At 45.6% G+C, this 24,663-nt stretch overlaps 1 protein-coding gene across 3 annotated transcripts in view; it reads right to left on the bottom strand.

The window, feature by feature from the left end:
• Positions 1 to 24,663, bottom strand: part of AP2B1 (adaptor related protein complex 2 subunit beta 1) — an 82,004-nt gene that overhangs the window by 8,257 nt on the left and 49,084 nt on the right. For 2 of the 3 annotated variants that reach the window (XM_052805088.1, XM_052805089.1), the window contains exons 15-20: positions 19,517 to 19,558; positions 17,454 to 17,600; positions 16,031 to 16,176; positions 13,373 to 13,502; positions 4,641 to 4,725; positions 3,836 to 3,922 (exon numbers count right to left, since the gene is read on the bottom strand). In XM_052805088.1, the coding sequence (XP_052661048.1) occupies positions 3,836 to 3,922; positions 4,641 to 4,725; positions 13,373 to 13,502; positions 16,031 to 16,176; positions 17,454 to 17,600; positions 19,517 to 19,558 (637 nt within the window). The remainder of the gene's footprint in view (positions 1 to 3,835; positions 3,923 to 4,640; positions 4,726 to 13,372; positions 13,503 to 16,030; positions 16,177 to 17,453; positions 17,601 to 19,516; positions 19,559 to 24,663) is intronic. The other variant, XM_052805091.1, reaches the window with a different exon arrangement.

The following is a 24,663-nucleotide window of genomic DNA, read 5'->3' as shown; positions in this document are numbered from 1 at the left end:
TCCTTCACAGCCATATGGCTCCAGCCCTAAAGAACAGCCTCAGGGCAGTGCCAGCTCTCACCGCTGGGAACCTGAGCCCCAAATCCCTCATCCAGAATTAAGCACTCATCTCTCACTGAGTCACTGGGAATAGTGGGAATATCTTCAAGTGTCCAGGACTTGGGTTTGGGGATGGGGTTTTTTTGTTGTTGTTTGTTGGGGTTTTTTTGAAACAAAGATGCTGGAGACAAGGATCAGAGTGGCAAGTTCTGACCATTTAAGGGTACCTGCTCCTCAGCCCACAGCCTGGCACCTTATCCTAGGTTTCAGCTTGTGGTGCCATGGGCTACCCACAGCAGCCAAGATTTTCTGGTTGTTCTGTACCCTGTTATGGGGTGAGCTGCCAGGGACAGGAGCTTTTTCTACCATCCCCGTCGCAAACCATCAAAGCTTAAGTCAATCCTATTTGGCTTGCATCATGGGCACAGGATGGTCCTTTTACCTACAAAGGCCTGGGAGCACAGACTCACTCAGAAGTATCTCCACTGATGGACTGTTTATCTCCTTTTTGTTTGAAGGAACAAAACAAATTATCTGGGGAAAAGCCTGCAGTTTACACAGGAGGTGCTGTGAGGTGACTTGCACAGTGACAGACAGACAGCCCTGGATGTGCAAGAAATGCACAAACTGCTTCTTTGACAGATAAAATCCCAGCCCCCTAAAGCCCCCTGTTCCAAGCTTATTTCACTTTGGTTTAAAGAAAAAGAAATTCAAATTTCAGTTTCTCCATTGAAGAAAATCAGCATCCCCTGTTTAGCTGCTCAGTAGGGCCTCCTGCATGCCTGCACATAACTTCAGCCCCACTTCTCACGCAGTGCAGAAACAGCGCAGATCTGAGCACTTAGGAAAGTGAAGGCTCTTTGCAGCTAGGAGAAGAGAAGCCAGGCACCGAGGGTGCAGGGACCACAGCTCTGATCAGCTCTCTGCCCAGCAGCAGCCGCACGCTGTTCGGCACGCTCTGCTCCATCTGTCCGACGCCTGCTGCAGCCGTGCGGCTCTATTTAAGTGGCTGGTAGCGCTGCGATTAGGGCACATCAGCTGGGAGCAGAGGTATTTTTAGCTCACAGCTAAATTCGCGTCACTGGGCTGGAATCGGTTAGACCGAAGCATGAATGGTGCGGTGCATCCCCAAGCCTCAACAGCAACTCGCCACCCAGTGGGTGGGCTCACGCTAGGCATGAATTACTTATCTGAGTGGATGCGAGAGGAGGGATAACGATTCACACGGTGGCTGCACACCTCTGCAGAGCCGGCGGCGCTTAGAAGCTTTTCGTCTGTGTTGAAGGGTTGCAAAAACCCAGCACCTCTTAAGTTTTAGTAAGGAGCCGTAGAAATCTGCAGACTTTGTTCTGCGCAGCTCTGCCATGGCAGCTGTTGCGTACCTTATTTTATGCAGTGATATGAGCGCTGCACGCGGCAGTATTTCATCAGTGAACAATAGAATTGCCGACAGCCCAAGTCGAGAGCTTTATTCTGGTTAGGCATCTCCTACCAGAGAGTCTTTTGAACATGAACCAGTCTCTCCTCCACAAGGATCAAGTTCCTAAAGATTTTATACCCAGAGCTGCTATTCTTGGAAGAAAGGAGGTGTCTTAAAATAAGGCTGTTCTCACTGGATTTAAATGATCAAGATTGTGAACCTTGAAAGACTATCGCCCTACTGCAGCACATGGCCAGACACGCACCCTTGCTCTGGTATAAGCTAGTAGCAAGATGGATTCAACTGTCATCAGAGCTCATCCAGCTTATTTCACCTCTGCCCTGGTGTGCACCACTAGCCACTTGCCATGCTGTGAGAAGTCTCCATCCCTGAGGATGCTGGAAGCCCAGCCCTCCACAGGGTGTGGGATCTGGCTGATCCTTGTACAGGCAAGGCTTGATGCTGTTAGGATGGTCTGTACTAGAGGAGGTTAGTGCTTAGATGAAATCAAGTTGAGCAGCAGACTGAGTCAGGGTTGCATTGGTAGTTAAAATACAAGGGACTAAGACAAGCACACAAGATTTCCCTAGTTTTCCCTCCTGCTTTCCCTTCCTATTGGCCTGCTCCGTGCTGAAGCCCAGGTGGTCAAGGAAGGAAACGGCCGGTATAGTCACAAGAGGGAGGAGGTGTCAGCAGCGGAAATACAAAACCAGAAGCTTCAGAGGATGGAAGTGTTTGAAATCTGTTTATGAGACATGACCCACTTTCTACCGCACATAAGCCAAAGAGGCTGGCAGATCCTGCACACCCCCGAGCATCCTGAGTGACGGATTGTGCTTGGGAGAGGCACTGCGTCCAGGGCTCTGGCTAAAGCACCAAGAAGCCTCTTCCCGCCTGAGTCCTGGGAATGGCTGCAGATACCACTGCAGAGAAACTGCCTGGCATTCCCATGCTCTCCCTGCGAGCTAATAACATGTTCTCCACTGAGTGTCACCAGTTCAGGCAGGCCTGAGCAAGCAATCTGGTCTTGAGCTGGCAAAACCTCCCTGAATGGGGAGCATTGCCTGTCACTCCACATTTTCTAACATTTTCTTCCAGAGGGAGAAGGGAGCACAGGCCAGGCTGCAGGATCACCAGTGCTCATCTTCCCAGACCCCCCCTTCGCCCCCAATGACAACCCCCGCTAACCAGCACTGCAACACCCCAGTGCCAAACATGAGAAGTTACCAATGTTTCTGACTGGAGACGCAAAGAGCTCTGGACAGTGCCGTTAGGGCATGGCAAAGGCAGAAGGCATTACCGGCAGCAGGACTGCAGTGCAGGGGGAGAGGCTATGCCAAGCTCAGTTGGGAGCAGAGGGAGGACTGGGCGAGGCACAGAGGTTGTTCTCACTTGAAACCCCACAGTGAAATCAAGTCATAAGGTCCAACAGCTGCTATTTTTTCCCCTCTTGCGTGCTCCATCTCTTACACTCCAAAATAGTAATAATTATGAGTACAAAGAGACCCGTGGTTTCTGTCTGCCATTGAAGCAAGAGAGTGTTCATTGTGTAATAGCAGACATGAGAGAATAAAAAGGTTATGGAGTTTGTAATCAATAGGGACACTTTTTTCCTTTGTGAAGCATAGCAGCTTTTGGTAGAATCACTTGGCTCCTGTCCAGAACCTCTTGAACAGGAGCAAAGCTGCTATGCTGGCCCCATTCCACTTTTTTTTTTTTACACTCCCTCATCCTTCAGCAGTAGTAAGGTCATACGTACAAGCAGGATGCTCAGAGAGGCAACTAGACAGATAAACACAGAGCTGAATGGGACAGACTATGATCAAAATACATCAATATATCAGCTAACAGCAGCAGACCAAAACTCTTTCTCACATGGCCTGTCCTCCACAGATGTCAAAACATTTTATAGTGTATACAGGGTTACTCTTTCACAACAGAAAGAAGAAAGCAGATGCTGCAAGGTGAAGTGACTGGCCCAGGATTATGCAGTAGGTTAAAGTCAGGGCTGGAACACCTTGCCTGAAACACACAGTAGCAGGACAAGATTGCTGAACAGCCCCAACACCATATTCGGCTCTATTTAAAAAGAGCAGTTTTGCAGAGAAGCAAAGCGTGAAAGAAAAAACAAGAATACAAGATCCAGAATGAAAGGAAGAAACAAGTAGGTAAAGTCTAAGATCTGGGATTTTAAATGTGCTTTTACGGGGACCCAGCTAAAGTTTTTGACTGAAATAAGCCCTAGGATCCAAGGCTGTTCTGTTCCTAAGTGCAATACCCATCTATCCATTAGCCATAGACAATGCTGTTCATAAGGTGATGTCTAGTGACTGTACATCAAAAGTGCTCTCAGCGTGGTAGAATTAAGCTACTCACCGGCATTCAGGTGACAGTCTTTAATCTGGAACTGAAGCTCATTTTCGTTTGGAATATCCTTCCATGTTGCAAGGAAGACCTGGCGCTCTAGAAACAAGACAGACGATCAGCACTCCTGGATCCTCACAGGACCATAGCATTAACTAATTCACCGCAGAATGTTACAAGGTAGACACACAAAAAGAGCATTTAGTCACATTTTGCCCTGCCATGGACAGATCCAGGATTTGCTCCTATAACAACCTCAGTCTCACTGTAAAAGCAGCAAAGCTTTGATGGATTTTGGAACCCCCAAACCAGAGGCAGTCTTTATCATATGCGCTGTTTACAAACCAAGAACAGGCGGGAAGGAAGATCCACACATTTAGGATTATGTTAGTAAAAGCTGCTTTTCAAGCAACTTCCCAGCCAGTTCCAACAACAGTTTAATAAAGGTGACCAGGAATACACGAGTTACAGTGGAAGTGGTATGGGGGCAAATCCTAGACCCATTTGAGTGAATCAAACCCTCAAAAAAAAAAAAAAGCCCAAACAAATACCCCAAAAATCAGCCTCAAAGAAAACAGATCCACCCCTTGTCTTGCAGAGAGAATCAGAGCAGAGGACTTGGTTTTTGGTAACTATTGGAGTTGCAGGACAACAGGGACAGGCTATCAAACCACATCAATTCAGGCTGCTGAGATGCACTGGCATGAAGGTCATGGCCAAGCACACGTGAATCTCAGCCATGGGACAACTGCACCCAGCTGGGCGCTGCAAAGCAGTCTGGCTGAAGGAGGCTGACCACAGACCTAAAAGCACTCACCCATTTTGCCATCCTCTACGAAAAGCACATTGAGAGGAATTAGGCAGCTGAAGTAAAAGACATCAATGTTGTTTTTCACAGCCACCTGTTATAGAAGAAACAAAGGGGGTTAAAGCATCTCTATCAGCTGGAAGTCCAAAGGGAACCCAAGATTTTGCACAGCCTCATCGCCTGCCCGCGCACCCTGGACTATCTCTCCGAGCAGAAGCCAGCTCTGAACATGAGACTACCTGGAGAGATGTTACTGAGTTTCCGGGTATTTTCAGACAAGGATCAGTCCCGCCCCTCTGTGCTCACTCCATTTTCACTAAAAGCTGCTCAATCTTCTCCTGTGAGCATTTCACCATGCTGCTTCAGAGCCAATTGCACTGATGGGGTCACAGCCAGCATCCTTGCTCTTTTCTGCTCTTGTTCAGCCTCTCCCTCCACTCACTTCTTCCACCTCCGAGGTGCATTCATACCTCTTGGCTGCACAGAACTACTATCATGTCTGTCATATTGCACATGAGCTTCTTCATCATCCCTTTTTGCTATCTCACTCTTGTAATTCTCCAGCTTCAAACCCCTGCATATTCTTTATTTTCATCCCCATTTCTTTATTTTTCACCTCCTTGATTAGTCCTGTCTCAGCCCCGAACACTTTCTAAAAAGCCTGAAGTACGTCTATGGCCTGCACTTTTCTTGCAGCATCTCCCAAGTCTCCTGCCTTTACCTTAGTGAAAGCTATATAGCAAACACATGCAGCGTGTTGATTCCTGGAAGAAAGCCCTGCTACAGAGCAATCAAGGCAGGCAAAAAAAGATCACTTGACAAAAGGCTTAATTCTCAGGGTCATTAAACTCCACCAGCCAGGGAGATGCACTGGATTGCCTTTTATCACACGGGCTTGCCACATTACCAACTAATCTCTGCTAACAGAGAGCAACCTCACTTTCAGTTTTCCCCAGGCTGAGAGCTGACGGTACAGCAGGAGCAAACGGGAGGTCTGAGAAAGTGCACTGTCATAATATAGCACAGAAAAGGTAGCTCTGGGCTTTATTTCTATGCCTCTCACGCTCTCCTCACATCATCCCGCACAGCAATAGCCTGTCATGGGAGTACAGTTCAGCAGACACCTGCCATTGCTTGCAACGAAGGAAACAGCCTGTAAGAGAGACCTAGAATTGAGGTTGTGGGGAGCCCTGAATTTCAGGAGCCGCCTGAGCTACTACTTTGAAAAATCCCAGAAGGAATTCTCCGATTTGTCACCCAGCTGAAACACAAACCAGACCATGCTAAATGCTGAGCCAAAGAAATAAATTTGCTGCTACAAAGACTTATGCCAAGACAAACTCCATTCACATTAATAATTACATATATTAGTGTCCTGCTGAGAAAATCTATTGTCCCATAGTGGCAGGTTTAGAAAGACATCCCCAAATGTCAGTAAAAACAGCTGCAGATAGACAAGGGAGGGGAATAAACCAGAGAATTCAAACGCAAGTCAGTTGATTAGACATGCATGCAAGCCAGAGGACAAGTGGTAGGAGATCAAGCTCCTGAACAAACTCTTCTAGCAATTGGGAAGGTCCCAGAAGTGCAAAGAACAGCAGAAAGGTAGATGTGACAGTCTGTGGGGTTTCTACTTTCAGCCATCACTAAAGGTAGCAGCTTATATTTAATTCCCACAGCGCAAACCAGCTTAAGAAGGGATTAGTTTAAAGCCCAGTAAAACCATGTAAATGATGGTGCAACCTAGGAAAAAAAAAAAAAAAAAAAAAAAAAAAAAGAAGTCATCCTCTGTAATAGGGAGCTGTTACATGCTTTGATTGCTGGCATCACTCATGAGTTGGAATGTCTAGTGTTTGAGCTAGAGGCACCAAAGCCAGAGGGGTAAAAGCAGTTTGGTGGATGGACTTAGCTGATTCACCTCTGCAAAAGTGATTGAACAGACTGGGTGAGTAGCCAAAAATGCACCTCTGAGTCTGGGAGGGAAGAGCTGGGGAAGGGACAGCAGTGTAGCCGTTCCAGATGCTATGCTTGGATGTAAGTTATGGAGATGAGCCAGAAGAGGGAAAATTTAGGCTAAACGTCTGGGAAAACTTGATAGTGAGAATTATTAAGCAGCAAAAAATTCTCTCGAGGAAGACAGAAGCTTCCATGCTTGGAGTATTTAAAATCAGGCTTGACAATGCTCTCAATAAGAGGAACCGTAGCAAAACAACAAAGTATAGCACAGACTACACTGTGTGACCTAAGATCTTTCCAACTCTGATTTAATGATTAATTGCCTTGCCTTAGAACAACAGAGATTACTTAGCTTTTGTAGCTAATTGTTGTTGCTATACAACAGCAGTTTCTTACAAGAGGGGCTGGAAAGCAGTGCCTTCTCTCCAGTCACAATTCTAGAGGCACACTCCAAATTAATATGCTAACCCTGTCCCTGCAGTTATAAGAATGCTATAAAAAGGTATCTGCTGACCTGCTTCTCAACTCTGCAGAAACATACTGAGTAAGCTGCTTTGGCTATACTCTGGAGAGCTACCCAATTAAGTTGCTCTGAAGTGCAATTTCTTCCCAGCAAAGAAAAGCAAGCCACACACCAGCCTTCCTCCCAAACTGCATCATTGGGTTCAGTAATGACATCACGTGTCACCTTGCAAGTATCTGTAATGATGCAGAAACCAGCTGTTACAAATCATTTTCGGAAACAGGAAAGGAAAACGTTACAGTCTCCTTAAACCTATAGCACTGGGACAAGTCTGGTAAGCTTTTCAAGACTAGCTTTCATTGTGCAACACCACATACTTCCCCCAAACAGCCAGGTATGCACTGTTAGTGCTGTGGTCCCCAAGATCTGGTCCATGAAAAGGTACCTGCAGATACCTGGATGGGGAAACTAGCACTAAGAAGAAGCTAAGAGGCCCTACCAGTTGATAACAGCTTTCCAAAGTCATGCTTCAACCTTTGCACTGCCACATCAGGAGCACCCAATGCCATCTGACAGGCTACAAAAGCAACTACAGGCAGAAAGCGGATCCAGCAGCGCCTGTGAGAAACTGAGTAGCTAGTAACAGTGACTTGCCAAAAAAATCCAGCGCTCCTTAGGTGGGAACATTGGCCTGAGACAATCAATGACATCTAAAGTGATACCAGTAGCTGAGAAGTCTCTCCAGGTTTGACATGCTTGAAAGGAACCTCCACTTGCATTCAATAAATCCACCAGTCCAGACTAACTTTGCCTGTGGCTCCGCAGCTTTAACTTGCTGACCTGGACACGAACTACTAAATCTTTAACTAGATCTTCAGTTTCAGACATTTTAAATAGAACAAACAGAAGCACTTTAAGTAAAAATGGCTTTCCATCGGCAATCTTTTTGAAAGGAGAAAAAAAAGTAATATTGCTACCTTGTGAATTTAGTCAAAGCTTCCAAGGGATAAAGTCAAAAGGTGCCAGATTTTCATGTGATGCTTCACTGCTGAAAAGGTGTGAACCCACTAAAAATTGGCACAGGTTTCCCAATCACTTACGTCTTATTCATGATCTGATTAGGGGAAGCAGCACCTGTAGAAATAATCCCTGGAAAATATTTGCTCACCTTGAAGCATGAGCACCCTTCTGTTGTCCTTTGTTGCAGTGCAACCCTCTGATAGCCAACACATGGTATTTTGGGGAAGAGGTACCTCATAAGAACAATGCTGTTATTTTCTTCAATAGTGTAGGTTTCTGATGCTTTAAATCCCAGACTTGAGCATAAGAACTGACTTTCAAAGTCAAGTCTGAAAGCAACACAGATGCTTTCCATCAGCAGCAAGTACACAACATACCCACTTGGAATCCCATTAGCACCTACACTAAATTAAGGATTTACTTCAAGTTGGGTTTTGCTTTAGAGCCTGGTAACAGCCAAACTGTTAAGGCGAGAAGAACTCTCCTATGCAGAGTCTTTTTTACCTCTGCCAGCACAAGGTCATGGTTTATTCTGTGACAGTCTGCTGCTCTGGCTGTCAGATGCCCCCAGGGAGTGCTAGCTACTTCACTTCATTTTGTTTGACAGGTAGGGTTCTCAGGATCCTACGGGCGCTTGACAGCGGCTGCCAGCCAGATACTCTACCTACAGGCACAAGTCTCGAGCCCGGGGAAGCAGAGCTGTGCACAGACAGCGAGGCTGGGTGCTGCGCCCCTGGCTGCAGCTGTCATCTCCAGGCACGCCGCTTACGTCAATGGTCAGGGAACAGCGAGTTACTGGGAGGGTTACGCTCTCATGTGTGCCTGGCTGTACTTGAAGTTCAAAACGTACATTTTAATCAAATGAGCTGTACCATGTGGCAGACCTGCCCTTAATCGGCAAGCCAACAGCTTTCCACAGCTGAGATAGGAACTGGCCGCAGATGCCAAGCTGTGATCTGAGTCCTTAATTCAGGGAGCTCCCAGGAGGGTTCTCTTCTTTGCTGGAATAAGACCCTCTCTAGTAGAGGCTGTTGAAAAAATAACTTAGGCAACAAATCCAAGAAAGCACCTTCCATATCTAGCTACTCAAGCCTGTTCTGCAGCGGTTGGTCCAGTTATTTTGACGCAGCTCACACACAGGCAGATATTGTGCCATTTATCAAGCAGGCTCTAAAGGGAGAACATCTGCTGGCCGGACTTGCTGCTTACGCTGATTCTCAACCTTGTTTTTATGGAGAGTTGAATGTGTGAAATCTGTTTCCAAGTACCGAGAGCTCTGCATTTGTGACCTGAGATACATTAACACTTCTGATGAATGAGAGCTCCAGTGGTTCTGCATTGCAAGCGATACACCGAAGAGTGGAGGAGCACAGGCGATGAGTTACAGCAGAACTGAGCGTAGAAGGGTAACTGTGATCTAGTGCATTAGCAAGACTGATCTTTTCTCAACGAAGAAGCTGCACCTTCATCTGCCTTTACAGAAATGTTTTGCCAAACTCATTGGAAGATACGAAAATGTTCTGCACCTCACACTGCTCAGCAGCAAGGGAGAGGTCTGTGTTTCCAAGTGTCACTTTTCAGGAAGAAATGCAGCTGGCAGATCCTTCTCTTTCAATACTCGCCAGATCATTTTACAGGCATTTTTGAAAACTGAAGCTATGCTTCTTTCAGTTGCATGCTCAGTAGCTGCAAACAGCCCTGGCAGTTGACAGCAGGTAACACTGGGGAACACAACACACTGATTGTCAATTTTGAATGTGGATCCCAAGAGAATGGCAATGCTCCAGGCTCAGGCAGACTCGCTACTGCTCCGGGAGTCCCTGCAGCTTGTTTTCAATTGTATTGTCTCCTGCAAGTTGTTACCATCTCACAGAAGAGATTATCATATTCGTGCCATGACAGGCCAGGCCTGAGCTCTGAAACTCTCACAGCAGGCTGGCTCCACTTCACCCATTTCCAGGGTTAGGGGAGCAATTCTCATGTACCCAAACGAGCAAATCAGGTATTCTGATTTCACAGCCTTTCACAGCCCTTGAAAGGCCATTTATTAGGAACAGTGGTGCTCTTTAGCATAGAAAGGTTCTCATCCCAGGCACTTATTCCAAATTTGACTTGAAGAAGTATCTGGAAAGAGTTAATATTCCTCACCGATGCAAACCCCTGTTTCAGAACTCACCTTCCTCTTTGAGAGCCCAAGGTCTCACACACATGGTGGCAAAGATACCTCAACCACCCCACCTCTTCCACTAGGTACAACCCTAACAGCCTACATGTCATTAGAGGGATATCACTGCTTGGGCTGCCAAAAGGCAACTACAGGACCCAAGCAAGCCTATACAACTACTACAGCCATCTCCCTGGCTGGCAAATGAGACACGGCTGTCAAATACTCAAAGCTCAATGCAGCCTCTCGCACACCTTTTGGCAAGAGCTTGTTATCGCTTACGAGTGCTGTGCTCTGCAGAGGCAGCTCTGGGCAGGGGGACCACAGTACCCACGAGTGCCAGGTAGCCTCCGAAATGCTGACAAGGCACTGCAAGAGTGTCTCCCAGCAGAATTTAGCAGCGCACAAATAACTAAGTCAGATTTTCTTTAGCAACAGGCACACTCCAAAGGCATCTGACAGCAGCTTTTTAATCTGTAAAAAGTAAAAAAGATGAACCAGAGAGCAGGGATTGGAGTCTGTTCAGCCCTACAGTGCTGTGTCAAGTTTAACTTTGGTTTTATCCTTTGAATAAATCACTGCTTGACTGGGGGTTGAATCTGAGTCAACAGGTCAATCATCACTACTTTGGGATGGGAGGGAGAAGCCTGGTATTCATTATCACAAGATGCAAGGTGACTGGCAAACAGAAGACTCTTCAGTTATATTTTACCTAAGTGAGCCTCTGAAAATATTTCAGTCTTCCTCATCTTCTTGTAAAAATGGCTTTTTTGTTAACTTGTCAAGTATTTTAGTTTCTTTGCGTGATTACAAATGTTAAGATTAAACCAGCTGTATTGGGCGAAAGATTAGAAATGGTAATAAAAATAACCTGAACAAGACTTGAATTCATTACTTCTGAAATAGTTGCCTAAGGAATGTACGACTAGTCTTTGAAGTTTCTAATTAACATGACAAAAAGTTGAAAGCTATCAGTTTGGTTACTTCAGGACTTACTTTTCTTGTTACTAAAACAAAAAAACCCACCAGAATAAGAGCTGAACATAAGGTCCTCAGGGGTTCAAACCAGCCCTGCATCTATTTCAATGTTCCCCAGCTCAGAAAAACTGCATTAAGCAAATTCAATTTGATGAGTGTTTTGGTTCTTCAATGAATACAGCAACATTTGTATTCTCTACTCCTATATTATGCTATAAATTGCTCCCTAAGTAGGTCACCAAAACGATTTCTGAATGTTTCAAGACAGATAATTTCTACATGAACTCACAAAACAAAACCAGAGCCTTGGCTGTCAGGGCAATGACAGATCTCCATCAAACCCACTGCTGTCAAAAAAGTAAGGGGAGTGCTCTTTTTAACTTGGCATCTGCTAACATGACTCAACTCTTTGCAGAGAAATATACTATTACTCCATATGGCAGCTTCCCCAATTGTAAAAGGGCAGCCAACTTCTATGGCAATGAGAGAGCTAGCAAATTAGCAACTAAGTCTGGCACTAATGAATGCTCTGCTGCCTCAATATAAGGTAGCTGGAGGTTTCCTCACATGTTTTCTCTTTGCTTTGTTCTAGCAGAAGATGCTACAAGAAACAAACTGTGTCCCGATTCCTTTAGAGATTTAATAACCCAAATACTTCACTTCCTTCCTGATCAAAGGAAGCAGTAACTTGAGAATGCCTCATTGAGAGAGTCCCCAGTGTTATGGAGGCCGATCAGGACTGTCACCTCCTAGAGACTTCTAAGTTTCTTTCAGAGCAGGAGGTAGATTTTACCACAGCTGACCCAAATGCAGCGATGCAACCTCATTCTCATGACCTGGACGCAGAGGGAATCCAGCTTTTCCACAAGCTGGAAGGGCCCTCTGTAGAAGACAAGCACATGTAATTCATTCACTGTCCACACGCTCCCCCATCGCATGACTGAGCTCAGAGCCGGAGTGTAGGACTGCTCGTTTGAGCGCCAGAGAAGCTATTTTGAGCTGTTTGCCCAAAGACTCATCAATAAGTCATAAGCCCCAGAATGGAAGTCAAAAGAAGGGAAAAAAAACAGTTGCTCAGGCAGAATAAATAGTAACTTCCACTGCATTCTCTTAATCTAAAAAGAGAATGAGCTGCTTCAAAACATTCCCCTCTATGGGCTGCTACGCTACAGGAACCCAACCTAGTTACATCTCCTGGAGACTTGAGGCGAGTGAGACATGCTACGGTGCAAGTTAACCACATCTTTGGGATACTCGGAAAATCATCCTGGAGGACCCAGCTACACAGAGCAGAGCCAGGAGTCACTCTCTGAGCTCTGGTCCACAGAGTGGCTGCACATGGCAGTAGTGGGGAAGAGCCTTCTTCCAGGGAGAACTGGCTGCCTGATGAGTACTTTAAGACCAATGCCCCTGAGGCACACCAGGACTGATGGAGACAGTCTCTGGTCCAAACCAGAGGAGAACATCTCCCTGGATCTGTCATGCCTTTATCAGATTGGCAGCCCAATCTGATAAAAAGCCTCTTCTAGGGAATGCTGTCCCTGACATGCACCAACAGCCTCATTAATGAAACATTAGCTGCTTACGTCATTTCTCCTCTGCTTTTCCTGGAACACATCTCATTTGCCTTGGATTAAGCTACCTGGGGCAGGGATGGGCCAATGCCTTTGTAAAGCACCCTGGAAGTTAAGAGCACTAGAGAAATATTAATCACTCAGCAGTTGCCATCTTTCCTGCAATCCCTTTAATTACCTCAATTCTTGCTGACAGCTCTCGCTGTCTGCTCCACCACCGGCATGCACTTTCTCTGTTCAGAACAGCTTCAGTTCATAAGCCCCACCAAACCTCATGCCCAGTTTACAGAAGAGTGTTACTGGAGCAGACAAAGACCTTAACCTACACAGATGCAAGCAGTGGGTTTGAGGTGTTTGAAAAGTCACAAAATTCAAGAAGTCTCTGCTTCAGTCCTTCTAAGAGACACTAGAAAAGGGAACAGGAAGAAGTTTCGGCCGGACTCATGGCCCAAATCCATGAGGTCTGCCTGGTTACCCTATACACATGATATTCTGTTACTAGAGTCTTACCACATTGTGTTGGGCCAAACAAACTGAGCTAAGCACCTGCTGATCCCCGCACTGCTCTGAATGAGACAATCCTTACCTGGAGGTTGTTCAGAGGCTCCATTTTCATGACTGGTCCCAGAGTGTTGAGGGGCAGGGAGACGTCGATACTTTGGTTTGGCATCAGAGGTGTGTGAATGGCCAGTGGGGTGCTCGGGATGACCCCGAAGCTAGGCAAGAGAAAAAACAGAGGCAATGAGAGCAGTACTGCATTGCCCAACACCTATTCCCCCCTTTGCCAAGCACAAGCTGGCTCATCTTCCCGTTACTCCTGAGCTGCCCCTGCTGTTACTACAGGGGAGGAACACAGCTCAAAACAGCAGAAACTCAAAGTAGGACAAGGCACAGGAAACTCAATCAGGTCGGTCTTGCTGACAACATGCACCATCCTGCCCAGGAGACAAGCATCTGGGAACTCTTCCATTACCCACGCAGCACTGGCCTATGTGCCGAGCAGCAGCCTGCCCAGCAAGGAGTGGCACTTGGACTCAGACTCAGGCCTCTTGGCTCTCTCTTACAGAGCTGCATAGCACTGCAAATAGAGTATAACACACACTGCATGGCTGTTATATCATTAGGAGCTATGGAAGAAGGAACTGGAGCCAACAGAACAAACAGATAGCCAAGGAGGAGTATGTGGTTTGTAACAGAGCACTGTAGAACAAATGAATCAATGCAGCCAGCTGTCTGGTCCCAAATGATAGCATCTGGCTCTGTTGCTTGGTTTGAGACTCCTTCAGCTGGAGACATATACAACCATAGCAAAGCAAATGTTTACTTGCCCGTTCAGTCCAAGAGGCATTTAATTCCACAGGCACCTCTACTTAGTGGAGAAGAGGAAAAGCAGCTAACTTTTAACATAACACTTCTGTACCATGTACCGGCTTCTTTTCAAAAGCAGATGGAAGTGCAGATGCATAAGATAGTTTTGGTGTCCACTTGTGACTGTGTTTCTCTTTAGCAGAATTCACATTAGCTCAGAGGTGACAGAGCATTTACAGGACCAAAGATGTATAGGTGTGTATTTTTGTTTTATGCACTAAAAACCTGATACTGTCTCTGCACAGAGTCAGCCGCATGCGTATTGGGTATGTCACTTTCAGAAACCAGTAGATGCCCCATTCTTTGTTCTCCTTAGTTTTGACTCTAGGGAGCGGAAATAAAAATATTGTCAGCAAGGGCCTTGCCACGTGATTTGCCTTCTGCAGCCATTTCACCTTGGGGGACATAAGCCCTAGTGTTTTCCCTAAGACTCAGAGGGAAAACAAAGTTGCATTTTGCTACTAAGTGGCTGTGATATTACAGCACACTAGAGCTCTAGCTTTCTTTTCTTTTTTTTTTTTTTTAAAGCTTTATCCCAAGACTGCAGTGAATGTGATTAGTAGCAGCAGGAAAGGGGGAAAAGCAATAGAAACTTCCCAGTCACAAACCTTAACATTTAAACCTAAAGAGCCAGCCCACTGTAGCTCTTTCCAATGCACCAGCCACAGTGGAAAGCAGTGACAGGAGAACAGTATTTGTAGAAGAGTAAATAGTAGTAGATTGTATTCAGAGCGTGTGCTGATACGCTGCAAAAGAAACTGCTGTTTTACTGTACAGTACTTAAACTTCTTACATCCTTGAGAAGTACCATGTAGGTGTGGCTAGAACACAGCTTGATGTATGGGGAAAAATCACAAGGAAAACAGCTTTTTTTCAGGCCAATTTGCATGAAACATTTGCATATTGCAGCTTAGCAAAACTCTCCAGAAAATATAGCAGTCCAGAGAGAACATTTACTAAGACTTACTTAGCATAATGTCTTTTGTAAGTAAATATTATTCGTCCCAAGAAATCCCAAATTTGCAAGGCTAACAGTGATATAAAGAGATGGTTTCAGTGGATCTTTAGTATAGCGAACCCTTTTCCAGTGAAAGGATATTAACAAATACAGGGAACATTTCAGTCACAAGATATTCTTTACAGTCTTGATAAGAACTAGCCTGGTCCTTGCTCAAGATAACATATAGCAAACCGCACAGTAAGCTCTGACTGGGAAGGCTATTTGTGGGAAGACATCGTGGCTGTACTGCCATGTCATGTCTTTTGGCTGAGATGGGTTTCTGAGAACAATATGTATGCTCTAAACATTCAAGTGGCTGCTCCTTCTGACAAAATTGTTCTGCTGCCAATTACAGGGAAAACATGTGCCATTGACTCTTAACTTGCAACTTCTTCATTGACAAATAGCTTTATTAATGAGACCCATACTTCCAGACAGTCTGAGGGGCAGCACAGCAATTAAGTCAGGAGGTAGAGGCATTATGGATTGATATCTGTGCAGCTCAAATGCTTGCCTGTTTATGCTCTTGCTTTCCTCGGGGCACTTACTGGCTATAAAACCACTAACCTGTCTAACAACTCATGAGGCTGCTTTAAAACGCTGCAGAGATTAAATGGGGCAGATGCCATTTCAGAGTTAGGAGAATGACGGGACCATTTGCTGCCTGTTTCCTCACAGATTTATCAGTCTATATTTTCAGTCCTTTCACACAACTGTGGTGTGATGGAGAGTTCAGGCTGTATCATCCAGCTGTTTCCATGACTGCATTATGTACCTACATAAAAGCCCTCCCTATATCTAGCAGTGTAGACAGACTCCTTTCATAGGAGCATGCAATCTTTTTAACATAGCAGACAAAGTGCGTTGTTTTCTTACCTGTTCTTATTGAACTGAATGGCAAAGTCAGTCATGTGCTGTAAAGCCTTATTGGTAAAGTTCATCTCCATGTAGATGTGTCCCTGCCTGTGACTGAACGTGCCTGAGATCTCCAATCCTTTAGCCTTCACTGCAGGCAACCAAACCTTGAACACAAGAGATGTCATTCAGCATGAGAAATCTGGCCTGAAGATAACAAACAAGTAGTTTTCCAAACAACAGAGAAGTCCTGAGTTCGGAAATCCAGCTACATTGGCACGTTAAGCCCACAGACACTAAAGAAACACTACAGGGAAGATACAACATGGGGTGTTGAAAGGATCAAGCTCACCAATGAGAAATAAGCTTGCTGCTCCTAATCCATATTTGTTCACAGCACTCACATAATTCAAAGATACTATAGCATTAGTGTGCACAAGAAACAGTGAAAGCTTGTGCCCATCACACTAATGTGAGACTTACCAAGTCTGCTGATGGACAGGCTTCTCCAAGGACTTGTTGGGCTACTAGAGGCAGGACAATACTAAAGTTTGAACCAAATAAAAATCACAGGGCTGATACTATTAGCTGTTTGGGTTCTGGATCCCCGAGTCATCTTTGTGGGAAAAACCCAAACCCAAATTTGAGTGGTGCAAAATGAAGTAGTACTTAGCTCAAAATTACTGGGTTCTTTCATACTTGGTCTTACATATGGTGTAATACTTGCAAGCAGCTAAGGACCAAAAGCTTCAAGTATGCTCTGCAGTACCTTGGGATCCTAGATTTCATAGGATGACTTAAGTTTATTCATCCATTGACTATTTAATAAGAGTGCTAATTTTTGTTTATTCCCTTGATAGGCTAACCCTGTGGCTGCTCCACAGCCTGTTACCAGAACCACGTTCTGTATCTCACAAACCCTGCACATGAAGCATGCTTCAGTCAGTGCATCTGCGATCTCTGTCACTAACAGAGCATTTATCTGCATTACACTGTGGCATGCTCATCCCAATCACGTGATTTCATCTTCACCATCACATTGGATTCCTCCAAATAAACGAATCTTCTATGAAAGTTGTAGCAAACTGTATCCTGCCCTCAGTTTCCTGGGGAAACTTGCTAAGAAGTAGGTCTCCAGGAAAGCTGCTCTGACAAAATTGAAATTCTCATATCTTATATAAGCCATTCTTTAGAGCAATATCATTACAGGCAAAATGAGGGAACTGCTAAAAAACCAGAAGTCTGTAACTAACAACTAACATGGTCTCCAATACACTGTTACTCTGCCTGGGAAAAAACCAGGGCATCCCTAATGGGACTGAGTTGAACTAAGGTGCCCTGATAGCACCAGAGACCCACAATAAAGGGGACAAGTGAGCAATCTCAGACTTCTTGTAGCCTAAGGTAAGGCAACATACTGAGGATGTTCATTTTCCTTACGTACAGACTTCGGAGCCACATATCCTCCAGGAGCCATGCCTATACCAGATGAGAGCTCGAAGAGATCGTTGAGTCCACTGCTCACCACCGCTGGGGTGGGTGATGGGGCAAAGGTGGCTGGCACAGAGGAGGGAATGTAGGTCTGCCCCACCTGGAGGAGTTAGAAAGAACAGGCACTGGTTAACATCACATATGAAGAACACTACTTATTAAATAAAGCATGAACTCGGGCAATATCCTAAATATTTTAAAGCTGTTTGCAGCTTCCCCACTGAATTATCAATAGTGCTAAATAATGCATTTGAATTCCAAAGCTCTTGGCAACTAATCCCTATGCTCGGCTGTCACCTCAACCATGCAATAGCTTTCACATTGTTTTTTTATAGCTCCAGTTATCTGTTCCCACTGTAGAGGAATCATTCTTCTCCATCTCTCCTTCTCATAAAGACAATATGCTTTGTGGATCTACCCTACATAAACTCAAGGAAAAGAAAAAAATGCTTCAAATCTTCCCCCAACTACAACAGTCTTCAGGAACCTGCAAGATTTTGCATATCCAGAGACAGCAAGGGAGTCCTGACCGTATTGTGTACTCCCACCCAAAGCCAGAGCTCTGCATTCTCAGCACTGTGGTCCAAAAGGTTCAATGACATGAAGCAGAACTAGTTGTCTCTGTCTGCCAGAGGACAACCTTTCTGCAAGAAGGGCAATCCTTCCCTCTCAGGACTTAAATGAAGGCACCAAAAATGCAATATTAACCTTTAGGTGCCCAGCTCCAGGCGGGACAGTCACACTCAAGTTAGACTCCCAGGTTCTCTTCTTTACTGTGAGCAGGAAGAATGACGTGCTTGAGAATAGGATTCACCAGTCAGCAGCCCAGAAACAGGCAGAATGACTAAGGCAGGCAATAGGAAATACTGATGACAGGTCTGGGTCTGAAGTCTCACCACTGTTCTGTGTTCAGGAACCCACCTGAGATGTGGTATTTCAATCAACCCTTTGGATAGGGAGGACTGGTGGTTTTATACAACTGCTTGGTGGGTTTATGCTGGCTCAGGAAGGCAGAGACCTGGCTTTGTAGGTATGATCTCTACAGAGTTAAGTATCTCCCACGTCCTGGTGCGTACTGCCTGGGGGCTACAGGTGTACTGCACCACCAGCTCTCCTCTGCCTCATGCTGAAGTTAGAAAGGAATGCAAGATTCACAGGGAAAGAAGGAGAGAGAATTACTGTAGCCACAACAAGGATCTCTGAAAAGCCCTCACTCCAGAACTGAGTATGCTTTCCTCACTGAATTACTGGCTACACAGTCCTGGGAAGAGGGACTGGGGCTTTCTCCAGGAGACTGCTTTTGGCTGTGGGTTGGAGGCACACTCCCTCCTGCCCACCACATCTCCAACTCATCTTGCATCCTTTTCCCATGTTTTCCTGGAAGAAGCTGGTATGCATTTGAAGCCAAGGGTGCTTTGGAAGCAGCCTGAAAGTCTCCCATGTCCTGGCAAGCGCTCTAGGCACTAGGACACTCACAAAGCACAGGCACAGAGAAGGAGGCCGGTGGCAGGTAGAGTTTAGCACTGACCACATGTAGTAGGAAAGCTCAGAGCACCTGATCCTGATGTCCAGGAAAAACCTTACATGGTGTTTGGGAGGAGAAAAGCATTGAGTTCAGACAAGCCTGCGGTGACACTGGGTTAGGGTTACAATAGAACAGGCTGTGTGAGTAGAGAGGTAAGCATCCTTGGCCTTTCAGCTGCCAAAGCAGTTGCACAAGGACTGCACAACACTGCCAGCGTTAACGCTGGTGCTCAAACTAAAAGCTCTGAGAAAGAAGAGCTAAGCAGATAGAGTCAACAGCTCTGGCCCTGGCTGCTCTTAGGAAAGCCCAGGTGACAGCTGGACTCAAAGCAATATAGGTGGAGACCTGCGTGTTTCAGTTGCATTTGTCCATTTTCAAACATCTTCAGGGATTTAAAGCATCTTCCAGCACATAATGGATGAGGTTATGTTTAAAAACCCTGAGCTTTGAGCAGCTTTTTAAATTGGGGAAAAAAATGGAATGGCACTTACTGCCGGGCTTCCTCCAATGCCCCCGCCAAGGTCACTGCCAAGCTGAAAGAGAGAAGGAGAGAGAGGAGAGAAAGACCGAGTTCATTTAAGCCAAGTGTCAGATGGCCGGAGTAGAGCTCAGTTGACTGCACTGCTGCGAGCATGTCTCACTCGCTTGCCGCATACAGGACAGACAGAAACGCAATGATGGGAAAGCACAGGGAACAGAGGGGTTTTTTTGCCATTGTGTGAGCAGAGCTGTTTGGAGAACTACCCCACACACCTACTGCAGACAGGAGTGTTTTGCAGGTTAATAAGAACAAAAACTCATCCCCTCTTGCACCCGTCATCTGCACCAAAAACTCTGCACAATTCTTCACGTTTCATGCATCAGTGCTTTCCCTTCAACCCACCACGCTGGTTGCCAGCAGTCCTGAGCAGCTCCACAAAACCCAGTGGGGTAACTGTGAAATGGAATAAAAATAAAACTGACAGGAAGCTCACTTCCTGAAAGCTTTAGTTTTCTAGGGAACAGCTACAAACTACGGGAAAACACAATGCATCTTGGCTACATTCCTCTGACATGTGGCTCTTTTCAACAACAAGGAAGAAAGAGAACAGGATACTTGCTGGCTATTACAACAGCTCAGATAGGTGGGCTTTGCCTTCCCTTTGAAGATGCCCCCCTCCCTTAGAAAGGAAAAAAAACCCAGCTTTATATGTTAACGGGCCACTCAAATGGTAAAGAGACCTACGGGTGCACTAGGATATTTCAGTAACGATCTCTGCCAAGCTACACGGCTACAGTTTGAAGTAACTGAAATAGCCACAGTGTACCACCTGCCCAACCCTCCATAAACACTAAATCCTCTCTGGTACCCTTCTAACAAACCATCCTGCAGCCCACCTAGAAGCTGTCCTACCATGAACTCCCTTTACAAAGCATCCAGACCTCTTTCTCAGTGATAAAGCCCATTTTTTTAAACATCCACACCATTCTACAAGCTTGAGAGAATTCAGTGATCAGAACAGACTCCAAAGCTGGCTACAAGTGCTGTTTGTGAGTACATCATCACTTCTGTGAATATTTATAAAGCACTTGACAGATGACTGATAGCCAGGAGGAAACAAGCACAGATCTGCAGCGGTTATTCACTACAGAGACATCTCCAGGCTTATCTGTGTCCTAGGCATTTGTTCAGAAGACCATGGTAGTTTTTTGCCTAGTGCAGGGGTTTTTTTGGTCACGTTCAGACAAGGATCATGACCTGACAACGTGCATGGAGAATGAAGCAAGTGCAAGGGCGAGGTAGGAGGAAAGGCTGGACTGGCAGACCAGAACAACACAGCTCGCCTCGTAGATGGCTTTGCTCTTCCATTTGATTAGGGTTTGGGGAGTGAGTTTGCTTTAAAAAAAAAAAAAAAAAAAAAAAAAAAAAAGCATTTGACAAAATGGTTCAACTCTAGGTATATTGTTCAAATATACGCTGATGTGTTAAGATGTTGAAAAAATGCACCATATAGCTAAAGCAGAAGCTTCCAGGAGTGTCTGTGCTTAGAGCCAAAAAGGCTCCAACCTTTTACCTCTGCACAAAAGACTTGGAAATTTAACTTTGTTCTGGTCCCTGCTAGCCTGTTACCTGGGAGATCTCATGACAAATGTATTTTACACTGGTCAAGAGATACCATAAAGCTTCATACTTCTCTCCCTCAAAGCACAGATAAAAAGGATAAAACGCCTTGAGAACAGCAGCAAAGTCGCAGACAGTGACTTACTAGATCATAACTATCCTCCAAAAAACCTGTAAAATTTGACAAATCCCTGTGCTATTCTGGATCCCCCTTCTATCCCCTGGCATCTCTCCTTTCCCTAGTCCCCACAGGAGCCACCTGATGCAATATTAGCTACCATCAGTAGATGTTAAGAGAAGTACAAATCACACACAATTTGCTTTTAGTTAAGAAGCCTTCAGAGCTTTTTTCCTGTGTGAGACTTGGTTTATCCCTACTTGAGGTCATGGCAGAAATCTATAGGACATCCCTCATCTTCTGCAATGGCCACCTCTTCATACCTCAGCATGAGGCCACCACAGCAACCCATCCTCTTGCTGCCCACGGCAGTGCATTGCGCAAGTCCAGTTTTTCTTAGCTTACTTAGGAGATAAAAGCAAGCGATTCCCAAGTCAAAAGAATCAGTCACAGACCAAAGGAAGCCAGCCAGAGGATGCAAATCCAATTAATACTGAGCTTATAAAATAGGGCTTATTACACTGTCAGGTCTCCCCCACTGAAACAGGCTGGCAGAGCAGAGTTTTGTTCTACAGACTGCTCTTTAAGCCAAGCTGTGTTTTAGATTAATACATCAGATCATTTACATCTTGTTACTGGCTCACTGAGGAGTAATAAATGCAACTATTACACCTCATCCCTATTCATAGTCTTGCACGCAGATGAACTTCACACTTTATACTGACAGGCAGTGAAGTCCAGAGGAAAAGAAAAAAGGGTGAAGAATCCAGTTCATTTCCAGATAATATTGCATGCACGGAGGATTTCTGGTACTGTTGTCTGAAGCAGGAGAAAGACTGGTTTATCAAGCAGCAAACATTTTACAAAGGGTATTATGGAAATGACTGAATAATTCTGCATAATCAAGCCAGATGTTAACTATTCTACCATTTCCTACTACACTCATCATAAGAAGCTGCAGGCTAGGAATCCAACCTCGAAGAAACCCATACACTGGTATATGCATGTACTCAGTGTGAAGGAGGGAAGGAATGACATATTGGGGTTCCTCAAGCTATCTGCAAGTCTTCCATTTTCCCTAGCTGTCAGGCCTTGAGGGAAAACTAGAATTTGGATTTATTGCTTGCCTTGAGTCGAGACTCCAGCTCTCACTCCCTACAAGGCAGAGAAAAAAAACCCTCACTGGCTCAAAGAATGTACCATGAGCCTCCTTACATTTCTAAATTGCACCCAACATCTCTGCTTTGTGGTAGAAAAGATTCTTTCCAATGCCAGGAAGCTCTGACCTGCTCCTCCTGAAGCCCTGCTTTACTCATAGGAGGGGTCTGCACACAGTAGCCTGCCACTCTCTTGGCTCCTATGCTTGGGACCAAGCACTGCAGATGTGTGCTACAAAGCCGCAGAGTGAGCTCAAAGGAGCTGGCAGCTTCACCAGGTCCCTACAGGCAGAGCTGGCTCTACTTATATAGTGAAAAGGGAAGTGACAACATACCTACTTCAACAGAAATTAAAGGGGGGAAGTAAATATAGAACTAATCAGTTCCACATCATATCTGGGGTGCACTACCCATTGCAGCAGCACAAAGTCCCTTTCTCCATTTTTCTTGCCTGTCACTCTCCCTTAGCACTAATGCTTTCCTCATTCAGAAACTACAGGTCTGGTTTACCCAATCCTCCTGCAAGATGCCCAAGACCTAACTTTATTCCAAACTCAAAATGATGAAAGAGACGTAACAGCGAAGCGTGTGAGTAAGAGGGAAGGAGGAAGACAGAGGGAACAGGAACCAATTACCCACGGACTGTCCTCTCCCATCTGGAGTGACAGGCAGAGTGCAGAAGGAAAGAAGCAGCTATTAGTCAAGCACGAAGTGCTGCTGAACCAGTTCCCAAGGGCTGGCAGCTCTAGTTAACCATTTCCATTCATCTCATGGGCAGGCAGCCACTCCTGTCGGAAGGACATCGTGAACCTGCCTTACATGAGAGCAGGCAACAGCGCCGCAGAGGAGAGGACCACGTTAATACAGCTGTCAGCCCTACTCAGGCTGAAACGCTCGCTGTGAAGGTGGGGTGGACGAAGGCTGCCACTTGATGGCCAAGGGGAATTTGTAGCACTGCAAAGCCCTCATCCTGAACCCAAAGTTGGCAGGCTTGCCTCTCGCTGAAGAGCCCAAAGCCTCTGTCCAAGATGAAGAGCTGCCAGCTTCAGGAGATGAACAGGGAGCCTTGGCCACCAAACACATGAAGTTCTTCAAACAGGAATTCTCTTTATTCCCTTCAAACCCATCCTGCCACAACAGCACTCAAGCAGCCACATGGGTTTAAAGAAGAGGCTGGGCTCAACCCTCTATCAACAAAAACAGTACTAGCACCTATTCCTAAACTGCATCGGCGTCTTTACTTTGTATTAGTTGGCTTGGATGGTGTTGCAGCTGCTCTGCAGTTGAAGAGCAGTTGCCCTGTAATTTCAGCTCCGTGTAAGCAGTTATGCTGACTTATGAAGTGTAGCAGTGCTGGAGTTACTGCATTAGGAGGGTTTATTTGCATCGTAACAGCAGCTCGTAATGAAGTGACTCTGCTGAAGTGTTCATGTGATCTGGAGGGGTTACAATCACTTCTGCAACATGACGTGAGGCATTTAGAGCTCCAAAAAATAACAGGGAGGGTGGAGCCAGGGTCAGAAGCTGAAACAACCACTGCTCAGCAACCGCTTTGCCTTGTGTCCACAGCATAGCCAGGGCTTTCAGAGCAGCTATGCATTTCATGAAGCCATAATTCATGGGTTAACAGGGGACAATTGCTGCCTCCTCCCTCCCTCCCCAAACCAAGAGTTAAGCATCACAGCTCAAGGAGCTAGATGAGAGCATGCACTCAGTTACCCAGCAGCAAGGAACACAAGGCATTTACCTAACAAGAATCCGGTGATGGGGCTGACTGAAATGCTGAGAGCACAGTTGCTAGCAGGCAACTTGATCTGGGCTAATCCTGTTAGAGATATCTTAACTGCAGGACAGATCATGCATGGTCTGCATCTTCTGACATCCTGATGGGCTGTAGATATCTCATTGCAGACTCTGCTGTGGCTCACACAGAGGCATTTTCAGTACCTTGTTTGCTGCCTATTTTATGTGTCTGTTTTCATACTGCCAAGCCAGGCTTGCAGAAGAGAAGGGCTACTGTCCAAACCAAGGACAGCTGTATCAAAGGTGGTGGAGGACAGGTCATGCTGCCAATATCACGGCCACCAGTTTCAGTAGCACTTACTACTAATACTTTACCTTGCTGAATGATTTCCATCAGCAAACAAAACTAAGTATTAACCATTTTCATTTTCTAAAGTGTAAAAAAAAGCAGCTCTACAAAGGTCTGGTGGTCCCATTATTGTTACAGCAGCAGCAACCTTAAATCAGACATGAATGAGC

Source organism: Harpia harpyja, chromosome 12 (assembly GCF_026419915.1).
Source record: "Harpia harpyja isolate bHarHar1 chromosome 12, bHarHar1 primary haplotype, whole genome shotgun sequence".
Taxonomy (NCBI): Eukaryota; Metazoa; Chordata; class Aves; order Accipitriformes; family Accipitridae; genus Harpia; species Harpia harpyja.
Note: the sequence above shows the minus strand (reverse complement) of the source record. Positions and strands in the feature narration are given on the sequence as shown.